Raw genomic sequence first — 20571 nt, 5'->3', positions numbered from 1 at the left:
TGCTATAGGCGATGTATATGTGCTTTGTTTATAAAACTATTCCCCTTCCCTATGGCATTACACTGGCATAAGAGCACAATAGCAAACAATGTCAGGCCAATGAAGTGTGAGCCATTATAACCTGGGCACAAGGAAAAGGTTACCCATTGTTAGGGCTTATGGTTGAGAAGTGGCAAGCAAAATCACTGAGCCCAACAATAAATTCTTCTGAGTTGTAAGGTGAAGTGAAAGGCACTGAGATAAAGAAGCTGGGCGATGTGTATTGTGCACACTGTGATCTCTAGGTACGAGGCACATGGGAACCTTCCTCTTTATCTGTTGTTCGGCGGCTGCGATTGCAGGGCACAGTGATGGTAAATACAAAGCCGTGCAGTGATGTCACAGGGAGCTGTGTGTTGAGTTGTACACTCCTGGCCAGAGCGCATGCGCCGTACACCCGCGGCAGCTGCAGGGGCAGCTCTGTCACTTACACATTGGAGCAGTGAGAGACATGGAAAGAGATGGCGAGGGGAAAGAGCAGGCTCCAATCGTCGCTGCTGCTGCTCTGACAAAGGGGATCGGGCCTTCCAGCTGCATTTAAACAATCCCATCGGACCAATCTGTAGGAATAAGATCGGGGAGCGGGATCTAATGCCCACAACTGCCGGGACTTTTGCCCAGCACACGGCAGATAGATGTGCGCTCCACTCGCCTGCACGTCCCATCATGAACGCTCAGCTGACTATGGACTCGATGGGCGATCTGCACGGGGTGAGCCATGAGCCGCTGCCCTCTGATCTGATGGTTAACAGTCCCCACCACAGGGGCTCAGTCAGTCACCGGAGCAACCATCTGACCGCTCACCCCCGGGCCATGGGCATGGCTTCCATTCTCGATGGAGGGGACTATCACCACCACCACCACCACCACCGACCCCCAGATCACGCGTTAACGGGGCCCCTGCACCCCACTATGACCATGGCTTGTGATGCCCCTCCCGGCATGAGCATGAGCAGCACCTACACCACTCTCACCCCTCTGCAGCCTCTACCCCCAATCTCCACCGTGTCGGACAAATTCCCCCATCACCACCATCACCATCACCAGCGGATAGCGGCCAATGTCAGTGGCAGCTTCACCCTAATGAGGGACGAGAGGGGACTGGCGTCTATGAACAATCTGTACAGCCCGTACCACAAGGAGGTTACCGGCATGGGCCAGAGTCTGTCTCCGCTCTCGGGATCCGGCCTCGGGAGTATTCACAGTGCCCAGCAAGGCTTGCCCCACTATGCCCACCCCAGTGCCGCCATGCCCACCGACAAAATGCTCACCCCCAATGGATTTGAAGCCCACCATCCCGCCATGCTACAGAGGCACGGGGAGCAACATCTCACCCCTCAATCTGCCGGCATGGTGCCCCTCAATGGCATTGCCCATCACCCTCATGCCCATCTAAATGGCCAAAGCCACGGACAGATCCTGACCTCCACCATGGATCAAAATCCCCCTTCTATGACTGGATCACCAATGAACAATGGAAGTAATTCAGGGCAAATGGAAGAAATCAATACCAAAGAAGTCGCTCAGAGAATCACAACGGAGCTAAAGCGTTACAGTATCCCCCAGGCGATCTTTGCCCAGCGGGTTCTGTGCCGATCTCAAGGGACCCTGTCCGACCTGCTGAGGAACCCCAAGCCTTGGAGCAAACTCAAGTCCGGCCGGGAAACCTTCCGAAGGATGTGGAAGTGGCTGCAGGAGCCTGAGTTCCAGAGAATGTCAGCTCTTAGGCTTGCAGGTGAGAAACTCCTACCATAGCCACCCATACAGAAGCCCAACTACACACTCATGCAGAACCACAACTACACACTCATACACAACCCCAACTACACACTCATACAGAACCTAAGCTACACACTCATACAGAACCCCAACTACACACTCATACAGAACCTAAGCTACACACTCATACAGAACCCCAACTACACACTCATACAGAACCTAAGCTACACACTCATACAGAACCCCAACTACACACTCATACAGAACCTAAGCTACACACTCATACAGAACCCCAACTACACACTCATACAGAACCTAAACTACACACTCATACAGAACCCCAACTACACACTCATACAGAACCTAAGCTACACACTCATACAGAACCCCAACTACACACTCATACAGAACCCAAACTACACACTCATACAGAACCCCAACTACACACTCATACAGAACCTAAACTACACACTCATACAGAACCTAAACTACACACTCATACAGAACCCCAACTACACACTCATACAGAACCCCAACTACACACTCATACAGAACCCCAACTACAAACTCATACAGAACACCAAATAGCCGACAACTTCTTTTCCCCAATGCAGATGAAGCCCAGGTGCATTCCTTTACTAAATATTGAATAACTAAATATCCAGCTGCAGTAAATGCTTGAATTAATGCCTTTCAATTCAGCCTGTTCCTGCTGAGTTTCCTGAAAAGCGATAGTTATTATTTGTGTCTTGGAGACCGAATTAGCTGTCTGCTCACTGCACATTGTACCAGTTCTCCATACTAATTCACTCCATTATGTTTATAAAGCTTGAATATTTGTAGCCGCACAGCCCAAACCAGCTAAGCCACAATAGCAACACACCATTGCCCTAATGACTATTGTTGGCAATTGCTACAAAGTGAGTAGGTAATATCCCAACAGCCACTAGACCATAGAGAATCCCTATAACCCCCCCACACACACACAAACACACACACGCTTCTGCCCATTGTCTTTCTCAAACAATTAACATCGATTCATTGATAATCAGTCGATAAATCAATAGTTGCTGAGACTTCAGCCCAGCGGAGATGTAACATTTTTTCTTGCTCTCCAGTTACAATGTGTAACTACTCTGTACAATGTATAAACACGTTTAAGGTTTCAGTTCAGGCATTTACTATTTAAAACAAAACATTCTGTTATCCAGAGGGGAGTTGCCATAGCGCTCTGCCAGTAGGTTTAATTGCTGTAGAGATTGTGCATGTTTGTAACCCTGCTGTTACTGCTACTGGAGGAACTGGGCTGGAGGTGGGAGAGACTGTTAAAGGGAGCTTGTGTTTTGTTTCTACAGAATTGCTCAGAATCGCAGCTTTTCTCCCTAGTGGCGTTGGCACTGATATATGTCATTCCTTGTGTCACTTTGCTGAACCACCTGACAACCTGGGCCATTCTCCTTTCTATACTCTGGCTGTCAGCTGAGGGTTAATGCTGTGTGTGTATTTAGGGGTAGTACGTTTGCAGAGTGTAATCAGAACCCAGAGGTTGTGTAACCCCACTTGTATATTTATTTCAGTATGGAAATCCATAAGTGTGAGGGGTTGTTAATTAACTGGTGGGTCTTCATTAATTCTTCCCTGGAGAATACCAGGCAGTCAGCTGGAGTTGCTGTCAGATGCTCTCATCTACGGACAAAAAAGGGAAGGGCCAATCCCATCCTTCAGGGGGTTCATTGCACTGCCGCCTCCCCTTTTTTTCTGTTGGATCTTTCCAGAGAGCTGGCATTTCTGCAGGGTGCAACTATGATACTCCTTGTGGGGGGGGGGGGAGTCTTCTCATTGAAAGCATATTAGGAATGCAGGCACATCTGTAGAATACTATTGTTCTACAACACGTGTGTGTACAGTTCATTGGATCTATCTATCTATCTATCTATCTATCTATTATCTATCTACCTATCTATCTATCTATCTATCTATCTATCTATTATCTATCTATCTGTCTGTCTGTCTGTCTGTCTGTCTGTCTATCTATCTATCTATCTATCTATCTATCTATCTATCTATCTATCTATCATCTATCTATTATCTATCTTTCTATCTATCTATCTATCTATCTATCTATCTATCTATCTATCTATCTATCTATCTATCTATCTATCTATCAAGTATGAAGACTAATTGTACACTTAGCTTAATTAATGACTTTATTAGGCATTGTATGTCAGTGTATATGTGTATGTGTGTAAATCACAAGGTGGGTGCAGGAAGAAATGAGAGTAGCAGAAGGATAGGAGAGAAAGAAGGGGGTGTGAGGCTGAAGGAGTGATGAGAGATGAAGCTAATGAGAGAGAAGAAGAGGGGCAGGGTGTGTGTTTGGTGGGGGTGGAGGACTGAGAAGACTTTAATACTGAATGCCCTATTCGCCTTGAAGGTGATGACTGAAAAAGGACTGTGCTTACTTCGATTTGGAGTTTATTTTTACGAAAATTTGGGTGACCCGAATCTCAGGCTATTTACATAGGTCGATAGGGGAAACAACCACTTGAATGATAATGTAGGATCCCCTGGTTCAATTAGTTTTTATGTAATCGGTTACACACACACACACACACCCCCAGACACACACATCATTTTATTAAGCCGTTCATTCTGCCAACTACAGATAATTTTATATATACACATTAGAACATCCCCTGATTTTAAGTTTTAACGTTTTCCCTAATTTTACTTTGTTGTTTTGTGGTCCCACCTATATATTATGCAAAATACATTTCCCTGATTTTACATTTTCTTGGATTTCACATAATCTTTTTCTGGTCTCCTGAAAACCGTAAAATGGGTTTTCTACTGTAGTTATTTTTAATGATCCGATCGAAGTGTGGTGTAATGGCTTTATACGTATGGTATTCGTGCAAATAATATATATATATATATATATATATTTATTTATATATAGATAGATAGATAGATAGATAGATAGATAGATAGATAGATAGATAGATAGATATAGATATATAGATATATATATATATTATTCAACATAGAATAAGACAGAAAAATAAAGAAAAGTGAAAGTGAGGACATGCTGGAACTAATTAGTAATGTGCCAGCTTAGCAACTGTAACAATTATTTGTATTCACTTTCCACGTATTGAATACGTTTGTTCAGATGCAGATTCAATTAAAATAATTACCCGATTCATTCGTTTCGACTGACACGCAGGCGACAGACAAGAAATTCAAATAGCTGTCGTTTAGGTGGGAAATATCGATAATTCTAATAGCAAGATGATATAGATAGATAGATAGATAGATAGATAGATAGATAGATAGATAGATAGATAGATTAAAACCAGATAGGAATAAATACTTGTTGTGAAATGCGGGGTATTTCAAATAGACGAATGTTTTTTTTTTATTGATTAACGTGTGTCTTTGATTCCATTCGCCACGTGAATATCCAGTTAAAATCCAGGCCCACTTTCTGCGTGGAAGTGAGAGTGTGCGACACGGCGCTTCTAGACGCACAGACTGCTCAATCAGGTTATTTCCTGCGCTTTGCTATTGCTGCAGAGCTACAGTCACTGGTTGGCAACTCAGCAGGAGCCCTGTCTCTTTTGTACGAAGTTTAATTGTATGAGTTTTTATTGTAGGAATCACAAATGTATCCCGAGAATTACGATTCGACGACCGCGATTTGCTTGTCGCCGGCGCGCGTCGTTTATTTCTGTTCTTTTCCTTTTCTAATATAAACTTTTATTTACAATTCAAATATCCATCTCGAGGAAACTTATGTTTCTCGGGTTACTATAGAGGCCTGTCTGTCACCTACTCTTGGGATCATTAGGCCCCGGGTATATAGCCTCCATATTCCATAGATAACTATACACAAAAGCCATGAATATCTTGTTAATGATATCCTTATAAACAGTGAATTCTGATGTCATCAGTTATAAACGGTAAGTTCTGATGTCATTTCTGTCACATGACTCACTGAAATTTGTGTATTATAATAAATAAAGTACCCCCAGTTGTAAAATATGAGGATATTAGAAGTTACCTTGGAGTTCCATGACCTGTATAAAAACACTCTGCCTTCGGCCTTGGGCTTTTATATGGTCATAATATAATATAATATCCTTATCATTTACAAGAGGGGGTACTTTATTCACTATATAATAATTGCTTGTATATAAGGTTTCTTTATGCAGTTAGGGAAAATCTATATTTTCGATTTGTTTTCAGATGTATTCAGTACAAGGGAATGGCAGGTTAAAGTGTGCAAGGTGTGTGAGAGGTGGGACCCTGGATACTGGGTTCTTATTAATGTAGGTGCCACAAATGCAGGAGATGCTGGGGTCCTTAGTGACAGATATATGCATTTCCCTTTAGAAGGATTTAGAAGGGGTTGTTCACCTTTGAGGTAACTTTTAATATGAGGTAGAGAGTGATATTCTGAGACAATTCTCAATTGAGTGTCATTTTATGTTATTTAAGGTTTTTTAGTTATTTAGCTTTTTATTAAGCAGCTCTTCAATTTTCATTTTAATCAATCTGGTAGCTAGGGTTCAAATTCCCCTAGCAACCATGCCTTGATTTAAATCAGACACTGGAATATGAATAGGAAAGGCCTTAATATAAAGATGAGTACAAAAAAGTAACAATAACAATACATGTGTAGCCTTACAGAGCATTTGTTTTGTAGAAGGGAGTCAGCTACGCCCATTTGAAAGCTGGAAAGAGTCAGAAGAAGAAGGCAAATGATCGAAAAACTAGAAGAAATAATTAATGACAACCAATTGAAAAGTTGTTTCGAATTGGTCATTCTATAACATACTAAAAGTTGACGTAAAGGTGAACCACCCCTTTAAAGCAGCATATTTCCCTGCTGGTTGTAGTATTCATAGGAAGTTACATATAAAGAGTACAGCAGCAGCTGACTCCTATGGGATCATATTGTCCATGTTGTCTGCAGAAGAGGAGACCATTAAATCTGGCATATCTGATATCCCTTTTTGGTGTCAGGGTGTGCTCCTCTTTTTTGGGGTGGGGGTGTAGCCTTGCTCAGATTAGTATGCTCCCTAGCCGTTTGAATACTTTTACAAACTGTGGAACTTAAACTGGGATGCACTGAATCCAAGATTCGGATCGGGATTCGGCCTTTTTCAGCAGGATTCGGATTCGGACGAATCCTTGTGCCTGGCCGAACTGAATCCGAATCCTAATTTGCATATGTAAATTAGGGGCGGGTAGTGAAATCACATGACTTTTTGTCACAAAAGAAGAATTTTTTCCACTTTTTCCTTTCCTACCCCTAATTTACATATGCAAATTAAGGTTCCGATTCGGTTCGGTATTCAGCCAAATATTTCACGAAGGATTCAGGGATTCGGCCGAATCCCAAATAGTGGATTCGGTACATCCCTACTTAGAGCTTGAAAATGAGCAGAGGATTGTGGGAACTGGGAAGGATCAAAATCCTTGGTCCAGCTGGTAGACAATTTATAGAAAGGTAGTGTGTGTCTGCCTAGGGTATAGTAATATTTCAAATAAATCCTTTAATAATATTTGCTGTATTATTGAGTGGCATATTAGAATTAGTGGTCTCTAGTGGCATTTCAACCCATTAGACATTACCACTATTTTTTTAGGAGAGGCCATAATATGAAAGGGCCAATGAGCAGCTGCTGGGGGGGAGTGGCTGTCATATATAAAAGGCAGAGGAGGAATTAAAATCTGTTTATTCTGCTAATAGTTTATATTTGTATTTATATCAGAAGCTTTGCTCAATCTATTTACCACAAGTGAGATTAAATCCGCCACATACTGCATACAGTTATTTATGGCAGAGGTGAGTAAGCATCATGTATTCATCCATAATAAATGGGTCCCTTGGGTATTGGACATGGTGTTATTTCTTTGACTAGGTTCAGCTTTAAGAGATTTTAAGTAATAATTATGTCTTGTGATTTGCATTTGAATAAATGTAACACATCACAGAATGATCCCCCAATTGGAAATGGCAGCCCAAAGCTACTTAGCCTTTTTTGTTTGTTTGTTTTTTAAACAATTATAGTAGCATTAGAATTAAATGATAACCATTATAACTGTAGCATATAAAGAAGCCACTTTGCCAAATAAATTATTGGTAAGGGTAAAGCCCGTGCCTCACATGCAGTGCCATATGATAATCTTACTCCCTGTAAAACAGCTGAATAATAGTTTTATTTACGCTGAAAATATCATAACAATATAGTATAGACAGATCCTATTTCCAAGTCTGCTTTGCTGTATTTCTAACTTTTTCGTGTAAATTCTGCTTGAAATAAATGTAGTGGCAAGGAATGGTCAAAGCCAAAGGTGCTAGGGAGATTGTTAGCAATTTACATGGTTCTCAGAGACCCACAGATGAACAGTTATTTTAATCCCTCGTGCCTTATAGAATAGCAAGTACTGCTTTATGTGGCCTACAGGAAGGACAAGAAGTTTTACCCTCTGTTTCATTATAGTCTATTAGTTTATTCAATTATTATATAGAAGGAAAAGTCTTATTCAAATAATCGATTATTTACAGATACCTAGAACTGTTCAGACAGCTAAGAGATACAATACCACAACAATAAAACAGCCAGTTATAGCACATTCATTTTCTAGTTAAAGGGTAACTGACTCTAATATAACATACAGTTCACCAAAATGTAGTAGCTGCTTAAAAATATGTTTATAATAATTTGGAAAATATGTCTAACATGTTTAAATGTTTAAAGAGACTGTTCTCCTTCCTAACACTTTTTTTTAAGTTCAGTTGTTTTCAGATTGTACATCAGCAATAAAGACTTTTTCAATTTCTTTCTAATTTGTTTTTTATCCTTAAATTCTAGTTGACTTGAATGTTCCCGTCTCTGGTAGTTAAGTCTGGCAGTGGGATTCAGTTCGGTATTCGGCCGAATCTTTCACGAAGGATTCGGGGGTTCGGCCAAATCCAAAATAGTGGATTCGGTGCATCCCTAATTATTTGACACATTTCTCAGCAGTATCTGTGGAATATTAGCAACTATTATATCAATTCTAACAGCTGCCTTCAATGGAACATAAAAAACATTATTATGTCGCTGTTATTTAAACAGGTACACCCACCCGCCCCCTCTGGTGACATCAGAGATGGACAGGTGGATACAGGTAAATAAACATAGATGTTGATCAGTCAGCGACACCTATAAGAATCCAGTTTTGAAACCTGATTTGAACTATGCTTCTATTATCATATTACCCCTTAAGTCTGAGCCTATGGGGTATATTCACTAATGGGCAAATTTCCACCAGCTTCAGCTTCGCACAGCTTGCACCAGTTTGCCAGTCGCAAATGAGGTATGACTGCACTAGTATGGGCGCCGAATGCTGATGACTTTTCGCTAGCGTTACTTCGGCAGTGCAAGCATTTCTTAGCGAAGATGTGTTAGCGTTCGTTTGTGCCTAGTGAAAATTCGCTAGTGATCTTGCACTTTGGTCAATTTGCATAGGACGGGTCATTTAAAGTTGTATGGGGGTCTTTATTATAAATGTTGGTGCAAATGCTTGTTACCACTTTTTACACATGTCCAGGGAACCTTAATTAATACAATAGAGTTAATATAATTTTGTACACATGATCCCACTGTAAAATGAATGTTCCATATATTATAAAAAAAAATTAAAACCGGTTACCCAAAAAAAGTTTGTTAGCACTTTTGCAGCCAATTCCGCCTAAAAAAAGAAAAAGTCACCTGCGCTTTTGGAACTTTAATGCAAATATGATATAAGTGACAGAAGATTGAGGAAGATCTAGCTTCTTCACCTGGTCTGAGGTGGCAAAGTCAACTCTGGCGAAAAGTTGCCTGGCGATAGAGTGAGAACGAACGCTAGCGACGGCCTCTTTCGCTAGCAAATTGACGCCTGTGCCTATTAGTAAATAGGCGGTGTCCCTGCGGATGGTGAAACTGGCAAATTTTCGCTAGCTTTAGCCACTTCGTCCTCCAGGGACATCTCCCTGGAGGGTTACAGTACCAATATTCTGCAAATCGTGTTTATAGAAACTAAGAAAAATTATGTGCAGTACAGGCAGTCTTGTATTCTGAATGCTTTATACGTTTGCATTTCTGCATGCTCACTTCCTCTAATAATATTTTTGTCCCTTGCTAGATTGCTTGAATATTTGCCAACAAGCAAAAATAGCTTCTATGGATACTTAAATGTGCTTTCCTACCATGACGTGCTTGATGGTTATGGCTAAAACACTGCGTTTTAAGCATCCTTCCTTCTCAGCATTAGAAGATATAGAATTAAAGGGGACCCATCACCCAAAATAAATATTCAAAATCCTATTTTATCACATTAGTCAAGCAAAATGAACTTTATTTACACTATATAAATTATTTGATTCTTGTTTCCTTCAGTCTGGGAATTCAAAATTATAGCAAGCAGGCAGGAGCCATTTTGTGGACACTGTTATTAAGGCAAGCATTATATAATCTCAGAATCTTGTTTGAGCATCAGAATGGGGAACCTGTTGTCCATCCCCATGCCCTGGCTACACAATTTAACAGTGAAGAGAATGAGGGAATGTGTGGAGAGAGACATCTAAGAAGTGCTGAATGAAAAGTGAAAGTAAGTGTCTGCCCCGCCTCTATGCCATTGGCATAGAGGAGGGGGCAGACAATATTTGATTGAAAGCTGAACATTAGTAAAACATTAGGGAGAGCTTTCTGCTATTTTTGTACTGTTATTAGTATTGTTTTCACCATCTCTTACTATGTTTTGGAGTTGCATACAATTACTTATAATGCTGCTGCCAAGCCTAGAATATTGTATATATTTCTTAACAAAGACTATAGTTTGTGAAAAGGTCACCATCTTCTGCTACCAAATGTGCCACAGCCTGAAGCCTACAACTGAAGCTATATTGTTCGAATGGGACTTTTTGCATATTGCATACCTCTCAACATTTTGGAAGTAAAAAGAGGGACAAAAATTTTTTTTGCACGTAGCACAGTAATGTTTGACCACACCCCTTTCAGTGGCCACACCCCCTAACTACCATGTTCATTTTACAAAATTTGGCAGGTTATGAAAGTTTGAAAATAATTCTCATCAAAACAGTTTTTTTGTGTCTCAAAATTGTTACAGAGTATCTTATTTGCACCTGTTAGCTGTTCTGTGCTCTCTGCTAAAAGCCAATTAAGTTAGAAACTTTTTTTCTTTTTCTGGCTGACTTAGAATATACTGACATTTCTCTTGAGGGGTGAAGCTCACCCAATCTCTGGACTAGGCCAATCTGCTTGCTTGCATGTTTATTTTCATACACTTACCACAAGTAAATAAGAAAGAGCTGAAACAGTTACAGGAGTATGCGTAAAACATTATTTATGCATGAATACAACTGCAAGATTGTGTTGTTAAATATGTGTTTAACTACCTTTTAGGTGTTTGCACTACTATAGTCACTCAGGTGCACCCTATTCCCCTCTATTGTTACCCTTGCCAATCCGAGGTTAGCATGTGATGCCAGCCACTCAGAATCTAGTGATTCGAGGTTTCCTGGGCAAGAGTACTAATATTAACAATCAATAGGTCTAGATTTGGAATTATATTAGCTTCCTAAAATATTGGGTCCAAATCCACCTGAAGGCACCTAATCCAAGGTACTGTGTCATCATATTTTATTCCACCTGTGATTTTCTCTTAATTATACTTGTGGACCCCAATGTCACAGTTTAGAGTTGTCCCAAAATACTCCACTGCACTTTACAGAAATTATATGGCCTCTGTGGGCTGGGACTGTACAGCACAGCTCCTCCAAAAAATGTCCCAGTCCTGCCTCTGTAGGAATAAGCCTGCCTCTGTCACATCTTGTAAACCTCGGCATCACATGATATTGTGTTCAGGGAGCACATGCTCACATGCGTGTGTACATTATTGCTGAAAGATATAGTTTAGTGAGGCTTGTTAATCATTACTTAAGGGAAAAGTAAAACTGAAATCCATTCACTTCCATTGATAGTTGGATATTACACATTGGCCCTAAGAGCCTTACAAAGTGGATTTTAAAGTAGTTTTAGACATAATGTTTTAAGAAATGAAAGCGAACTATCGGAAATACAGGTTATAATAGAAATGAACAAAAATAGATGCACCAGTACATTAAGCCAGGAAATTTAAACTAATCTAAACTAATTTAATTTGTGTTAGAGTGGTAAACTGAACAAATTGCTGCCCCTCCCCTACAGTTGGACCTAATATATAGGACAGTCGAGGCCTCATGCAAAGGATCAATCATGTTCAAAGGATCAATATGATCAAAATATGTTGCTGATGGATTTAGCTAGGTTATCCAATTGCCATCTGCAAACAGAACAAGCACCTCTGCTATGCAAAAACCACATACAAAATGACCATTATCAATTACACATATTGCTGGATCTCTTCTAACAATAAGGGAAATCAAAATATTTTCTCTCCTCTCAATGTGACACTGCACTTTCCAAGGTAGGAAGCATAAGAACAAGCAATGCTCCAGGTACAAAACTACCAACCTCATTTATATAAGTCACAAAGCTGCAGGAATTTAAATGTGATTCACAAAGCTACCTGCAGTTGCACACACTCCTTGCAACTTAGTGCCGTTGCGCATGCACAGCATGTGATGATTTGCATTGAAGGTACAAAGTCCAGAGTACACAGACCCAGGAATTACAAACTACTTTCAGTAGGTATCTGATACGTCCAGTGGTCCCTAATACATGTTGCACCTAAACATGGAACTGACGGGCACCTCATGAATCAAACACCAACACTGTTTAATGGGCTGTATGTATCAGCAAGCCAGAAGTGATAGCATTTGCCTACACAATAATTATTAAAAAACAAACTTCCCAAACCAGACACTTGTTTGAATGGTGAACAAAGTGCAAGTGGCAGCAAGTTTTTATTTTTGTGGGTAAAGAAAATGCTGTATTGTAAGTAAAAACATAATGATTTGCTTTGCAATTTTTTGTGTATATTTTTTTAAACTTAAAACAAAGCAAAACTTTTGAGCATATGCTGAATATAAATGTATAGCCTTTCATAGCTCCCTTTTGCTAGCATTTGCTCACATGCTCTGGATGATGATCCAGGTAACAGTTGAGATTTCAGTGAAAGTCAGTTTTTTTGTTATAATCATGGCAGCGTTCAATTAGTAGGTAATTAGCATGAGTCGGTGCATAAAAACGAGTCTCCAGAAGAGCAACAGGGCTGCTACGCCCCAGATGACATCATCAACGGAACTTTGGCCCTACGATTAATAAGTGAGTGGAGATATCGCAGAAAATGACCCATTTAAAGGTCGCTGAACTATATCTGGTCATTAGCTCACTTTCAGTGCTACGACTAGCAGCTGTAATGAGACACTTAGGAAACTTTGTTAATGAATAAAGAACTTGGTATAGTAAGCTATTGTTTTAAACCCATGAGAAATATTTAATCACGGAGGAGTGAATTAGTTTCAAAATCCAGTAGAGATAAGGGGTGACAGGGCTTTCCATTTGCAAATAATGAGTCAAATATCACTGATAATGACATTTCATGATACAGGCTGGCAATGGATCACCATGTGTGCTTGAGCGGTGTTCCTGTGCACGTACAGTATATTAATCTCTGGTGCATGGGTACAGTGAAATGGCCATGATTTGATTTGTGAGTAATTAAGCAAAGTGCCCACTTTCTGTATTTAGGGTCAAATCTACATTGAAATTCTTATTTACCCCAGCTATGTTCTGCAGCAGGAGTGACCAGAAGGTTTAAGTGATGTCAGCAGTATATGGAAGTTCTTAGTATCAAAACTTGGGGGAGACAGAGGAAATTAGTGGTTCTTCACATTATTTTTATCCATGGATATACCTAAATTACAGATTTGTGCAATGTTGCTCCTTTATATTTGTGTTTATGTGTAAGGGCCAGTAAGATGCAAATGCTCAGTCTCCAGTCTGCATTATCATTTTTAAATGCCTATTATCAAGTTTAATTTTCACTCTTACATGCTTTCCAATCCATAGTAAATGTGGCATAAGGTGGAAGGCTTCCTAGTCGTGCTGAATTGGTGTTTTTCCTGCTTTGGCTTAACTTGTGCCTTCCTCTGGTCAGTGGTTTCTTGGAATAGTAGCAGAGAGGCTCAGCTGAAGGTCAGTTATGGTGAGAACTGGGGGAAATGGCTATTTGCTCTCCTAGAGCAACTGCAATCCCAGTCTGAGGGTCAGTTAGGGTGAGATATATATATATATATATATATATATATATATATATATATATATATATATAGATATAGATATAGATATAGATATATAGATATATAGATATAGATATATAGATATAGAGATATAGATATAGAGATATAGAGATATATATATATATATATTTGCTAGATATATGTTGAGCTATGACTGAGATAGTTATATTTTTCTGTATCAGTATTCATTTAGTGTACTAAGAGGCAGCTGGAATAAAGGTTGGAGGCTTGAAATGAAATAATTGAACAACCAGTGCTCCCAAACTTAAAAACTGGTTCCATTGATGGAACCCAAATGGTGGATGGTAGCCAGTTAGGGTGAAAGTTGAAGTGAAGGCTTATTTGTTCTTCTAATATTTAAAATTAGCCTATAAAGGGCAGTTAGGTGGAATATTTCTGTGAATGGACATCTTTTGGCCTATAAAATAGGCAGAATTATAGAAGATTGTTACATATCGATAAGCTTGTTTTGAGAGAGGGGGCCCTGTCCAAATGTTGGCCCACAAACAGAGCTTGAGCCCAAGTCTGAAGATTACTCTTTTAGGGCTATGGTAAAGCTGAATTTTATGTACTCTAATTTACAGTATATACTTTTACCATTCTACCCTGTCTACTGCACACAAACCTGGCTGGGTTATATGTGTTACTGAAAATTGCAAATGATTATGCCCCTTAAATCAATGCCGACACGTTCCTTTAAAAATCATAGGAACGTGTCAGTAACAAGTAGGTGCTGCACCCGCAAAAGCTCCTCAAAGCCGCCCCCAGCCCTATGAACCTTGGTGCAGCAGACTGACACTACTAACAGATCTTCCGCATTGCTTCAGTGACTTTGGGCTGGGGGCGGAGCGATCCTTCCATAGGCTGAAGTCCTGTTTTCATTCATAATTGGCCTATGGAAGGATTGTGCCGCCCCCAGCCCAATGTGACTGAAACAGCACCGAAGATCTTTTAGCAGTGTCGGAGGGTCGGGTTCATTCAGGTTCACGGGGCCAGGGGTGGCTTTTATGGGGGCCTTGAGGGGAACTATTCCAGGTGCAGCAACTACTTGATACTGACACGTTCCTATGATTTTTATAGGAACATGTCAGTATCTCTTTAATGTGGGTGTCTGTAGTTTATCAAATTTGTATGTGGAGTATATGCAACATCTGTAAGATAAAAATGTAAAGCAGGACAAAGGTGTAGAGCAGACACTTGGGGGCACATTTACATGAAGGAGTAGAATAAAAAATACTTTGAATTTCAAAGTATTTTTTTGGCTACTTCGACCATCAAATTGGCTACTTCGACCTTCGACTACGACTTCGACCGATGGATTAAAATCCTTCGAATGGTTCGATTCAAAGGATTTAATCATTCGATCGAACGAATTGCGAACTACATTCGATTCAAACTAAAAATCGTTCGATTATTCGACCATTCGTTAGTCAAAGTACTGTCTCTTTAAAAAAAACTTCGACCACCTACTTCACCACCTAAAACCTACCGAGCACCAATGTTAGCCTATGGGGAAGGTCCCCGTACGCTTTCCTAGCTTTTTCTGATCGAAGAAAAATTGTTTGATCGATGGATTAAAATCCTTCGAATCGTTCGATTCAAAGGATTTAATCATTAATCGAATGAATTGTGGTAAATCCTTCGACATCGATATTCGAATTCGAAGGATTTAACTTCGATAGTCGAATATCGAGGGTTAATTAACTCTCGATATTCGACCAATAGTAAATGTGCCCCTTGAAGTTATTGATTTTATAATCCTATATATATAGAGAGAGAGAGAGAGAGAGAGAGAGAGAGAGAGAGAGAGAGAGAGAGAGAGAGAGAGAGAGAGAGCGTCTGAAGAGCAGCACACTCACCCCTAGAAAAAGGCAAAAAAGCCCAGGTGCTGCCGCAAAAAGTAATATCAGCATAAAGAACACGGAACACTAATGGGACTTAATTTATGTGCAAAGCTTACACCATTAAAGCATTGGACTTAATTTAAGTCCCATAACTGTGTGTGTATATATATATATATATATATATATATATAAAATACACAAAAGCTATAAATATCTTGTAAATGATATCCTTATAAACGGTGAGTTCTGATGTCATTTCTGTCACATGACTCACTGAAATTTGTGTATTATAATAAATAATGTACCCCAGTTGCAAAATATGAGGGTATTAGAAGTTACCTCGGAGTTCCATGATAAAAACACTTTTTTACTGTGTTGCATCACAGTAAAAACGTGTTTTAGTAAGGTTTGGAGGACAGTGTGGGTTTATTTTACTTAATATTGAAATTATTACACTAGTTCCCTAGTTGAAACTCACTTCTTGTGAGTATATAATACCACCGGAAAGCAACAATCCGGATTTGTGTTGCTAACCTCACTATCCCTTAGTTACGGACCCACCCACCCCTGTCTTCCTGTTTAAAATAAGGGTGAAAAAGCTATAATTGAACACATATGGTGAATAAGTTAATTTAACACACAAATGTATGTTCTTATTGCATCACAGTAAAAAAGTGTTTTAGTAAGGTTTGGAGGACACTGTGGGTGTATTTTACTCAATATTGAAATTACTACTACTATACTTTCTGTTATCTCCCCCCTCCTCTCTGAGGGATACAGCAACATCGTTTATTTCTGTGAAGCTTTTGTTTGGGCAGAGGAGAGCCCTAAAAGAAGTTGCTGGATTTTGGGGGAACTTCAATCCCGGATTCGTTTTTTACATTTGGACAAATGATATCCAGACTGCATCCAAACACCAATGCAGTCATCAGAAAATATGAGCATACTAGTTCATTTATAAACACTGGGTAGACAACAACCTATAGCAACTGATAAACTATTTGGTTGGCTTTATTTAGCAAGCTGCAGGTAGGACAATGGAAGCTAAAATGTCATTTAGGCACAAAACACATAAGGTCATATACTGTAGGGTTTGCATATTTCTTAATCATGCTATAATAAAGTGCAGAATGGATTTTTATATATGCAGAGATATACTTTTTTATATACTGCCATGAAAAAAAAGAAGCACTTGGATATTCTGGCACTTGGAGCCAGAGGCAGAACTACAATGCCTCTTTTAAGAATAAAACCTCCATCCTTCAGTTGTTCTCTTCTGATTACTCAAAAGAAATAGCCCTCACCACCCATACCTTAGCAGTTACAACTAATGCATCTTTGTTAATCTCCCTGTAAAGTCCAACCTGTTCTTAATGATTGTGTGTTTAGCTGAAGATACAGGAGGTGAGCATACAGATCAGTGGGCCGATGTTGCAGGGCACACACAGAGCTAAGTGTATTCATCTCCTTCTCCTTGGTTTACTGAAGAGCAGCCTCAGCAATATTATGCCTGTGATAAGGAAACAGATAGAAAATCCATTGCTGAGAAAGTCCTCCACCTGTGAAATGGTCTGTTGTCAGTGTCCTTGTAGACTGATTGATTTATAGCCAACTAATGCATTGCCACATTTGCTTTGGGTTAATGTTTATCTATGGCCAGATACTGCAATACGAAGATATTTTTAAACAACATTTCATAATAAACCACATTCCTCTGCAGCAGCGTACTCCAATTTTTGCCTTCTGGACGCAGTTCAGCTACAGCTCCCATCATCCCCAGCCAACCACTTGCTAAGCATTTTAAAATTTGTAGTTCAGTAGGGGAAATATTGAACATAGACTGTTTATAAAGCTTGTTGCTTGACATTTTGACTCAATGATTCTAAATATCTATGACCATACCTAGGGGTTTCTCTTTGAAAGGGTGTGAACATTTGAATGTTTTTATTGTATGTACTGTATGTGTGTTGCGTCATTTTACTCATGGGTAACAGTTTATAAATGAATTGTTTATTTCGAGGTGAGGGATCCCTGATCAATGTAGGAAGGCTGGGGCCCCTTTTTAAGAAAACATATATGAAGTTCAGGGATTTCCAATCACTGAACATCCTTCTGTGTTTATACTCTACATTGGCTGCTGCTGGGATGCTAGAGGTTGAAACCAACAGCCGGGGGTCATCAGTGTGGACATGCCTGATATGAATACTTAATTTATCTTAGCATTCTGCAATGCAAATGTCCTGTCTGCCATGCAACTTGACCTGCCCAGTAGCAAGACTGGGGTGATAGAGGCTAGTGTAGTCATGATTTCTGTAACATATGCCTCAAACTCATCTCTGATTCACCCAGCCCTTTTCTGCCATTACATTTGATCCTGCATGAAAGATTTAATGTACTAAAACTGCACTGGTTTTTGGATCAAATTTGTGCATAACATGAACTGCTTTATTAATGAATTTATACTAATATGTATAGCACAATTCTGTAAGTACATGTGAACTGTGTCATATCAAAGACATATTACAAAGAATACATAGCCAACTGAATGAACTCTTGGTGTGACTGTAATATGATCTTTCCTTATCTACCCCAGCCATGCCCAATCTCTGCTTCTGTCACTCTTGTTAAACTTCCAGCATCCATGGGAGGTGAGAGTGCAGTTTAGGGCCGGGAGGCTAGAGATTGGATACTGCCTACAGAGGCCCCTTGCTGTTTTCCTCTGCCTTGATAATATCATAAACGATGATAAAAGCACAGATGACAGATTGTATTTGCTAGATATATTTGTATATACACTGCTGCAGCCCTCCAGCTATTCCTGAATTACAACTCCCTGCAGCATCAATATTATAGAAAAAGGCTTTTGAGTTGGAGTTCAAGAATAGTTGAAGAGTGTAAGATTTAATATTGTTACCTTTATTATTCACTCAGACTTGGACCCCAACTTCCTGCAATTCTGGGGCCCCTATTATCAAATGCTAGCCCTTCACATCTCTGATCTATCTTAACATACAATATCCATCAATATTTTGACTGTTTAATGACCAAGATTAGTGGGCAAAGCCACTGTATTAAACTTGCTTTATGCTCAACACGTGTTTTTTAACAGAAAAGCTCCCCCCATCCATTTGTGCAAAGTCACCTACAGCACACTGCTGGTCCTCTCTTTCTTTTGCCAATATAAAGGTCATAGTATAGTAATTTGATAATTTAGCTCTATAAGACCTCCTCTATGTAAAGTAACATAGTTTATTCATAATTTTAATTTTAGGGGTACTCCATGAATGAAGAAAATGTCAAAATTTGTATTCTTTTTTTTTAATTAAATGTATACAGCCTGTGCAGTGAACTGTAATAAGTAAAATGGAAAATGCATTAACTGACTTGCTTAATTGAGGTGGAAACTACCATTATTTAAATTATTTAATGTCTTTGCTAAACTAGCTTTGGTACCAGCCGATCCGGTATTTCAGCACTCTGGACAGTTGCCTGCAGAAACCCTCGTTAAAATCGGCTATCCATCACAAAGCACCCAGTCTAATCACATGTGTGAGTATACAGTATATACATACTACATTTCTTGAGGCAATATTCCAGAGCCATTGTTATAATCGTACAGAAGTAAAGTCTCCCTGTAAAAGTGTTATAATGACTAATGGAAAACCATGTCACTTCTTTAGAGTGGATTGAACTGAAAATGTATGAAGCCAATAGTCTGCACACCACCCAGCATCAGCTGTAACAAAGTCTGTATGTGCTATAGCCATTGTGTCATGCCATTTTCATGAATAATGTGTTTTGATTTTAGCTGCCTCTGAACAAATTGCTCACAGTTTAAACACATTATTATTAGTATTATTGTTATTATTATTATTATTATTATTATTATTATTATTATTATTATTATTATTATTATTATTATGTGGAAAGACAGGTAGACAGATGATAGATAAACAGATGATATGCAGATAGACAGACAGACAGATATATCTGTATATTTCTATACATAAATATTTATATATATAAGGATGACACTCCACTTCCAATGTAACATTATCCAATGTAAATTGTCATACATTCTCCAAGAAGACCAGCAACAAGGTGATGTTTTGATCCACTCCGGGACCTTTCTCAACCTTGAGTGGACCGGAACTTCACGTTGGCTGTTTATATGCTCACATAAAATATAACCTTCATTTTTGCACAAAAGTGCCGGTGTGGTGTTGCTGGTCTTCTTGGAGTATATATATATATATATATATATGCTACACAGATAATATATAAAGAGCTATAGATATACAGACATACAGAAATAAATATAGTTAAATATAGTTAGATAGATGATAGAACATTTTGGGTTTATTTACATTTTGACTATTACTTTGAAATATTCTTATGCAAAATAACAATGTGTTTGAAATCTGTCCACATGAAGAATTGTTTCTATAAAGCATAACATGTCGGTATTTCTTGCAGGTCGTAAAGGTTATAATGTTATTTCATTGCAGGATGCCCTTTCAGATTCAGCCTGTGTTGGGAAATGCTGACCTTATCCATGCGGGAGTGACACAGGGTGTTGATAGAGATAGATAGATATGGGGCAAATTCACTAAGATTCGTAGTTGCGCCAGGCGTAACTTCGCCGCACTTCGCCGCAATTCGCCACAC

The 20571-nt window shown here is 39.3% G+C and overlaps 1 protein-coding gene across 2 annotated transcripts in view; it reads left to right on the top strand.

The window, feature by feature from the left end:
* Window positions 1-230: 230 nt before the first annotated feature.
* LOC108712923 (hepatocyte nuclear factor 6) overlaps window positions 231-20571 on the top strand; it is a 31492-nt gene continuing 11151 nt past the window's right edge. Inside the window, exons 1-2 of one of the 2 annotated variants that reach the window (XM_018255448.2) lie at window positions 235-1774; window positions 19348-19452. In XM_018255448.2, the coding sequence (XP_018110937.1) occupies window positions 424-1774; window positions 19348-19452 (1456 nt within the window). In that variant the 5' untranslated portion in view covers window positions 235-423. Of the gene's footprint in view, window positions 1775-19347; window positions 19453-20571 lie in introns of both variants that reach the window. The other variant, XM_041588307.1, reaches the window with a different exon arrangement.

Source organism: Xenopus laevis, chromosome 3S (assembly GCF_017654675.1).
Source record: "Xenopus laevis strain J_2021 chromosome 3S, Xenopus_laevis_v10.1, whole genome shotgun sequence".
Lineage (NCBI taxonomy): Eukaryota > Metazoa > Chordata > Amphibia > Anura > Pipidae > Xenopus > Xenopus laevis.
The sequence above is the reverse complement of the archived record's forward strand: the minus strand, read 5'-3'. Positions and strand labels throughout refer to the sequence as shown.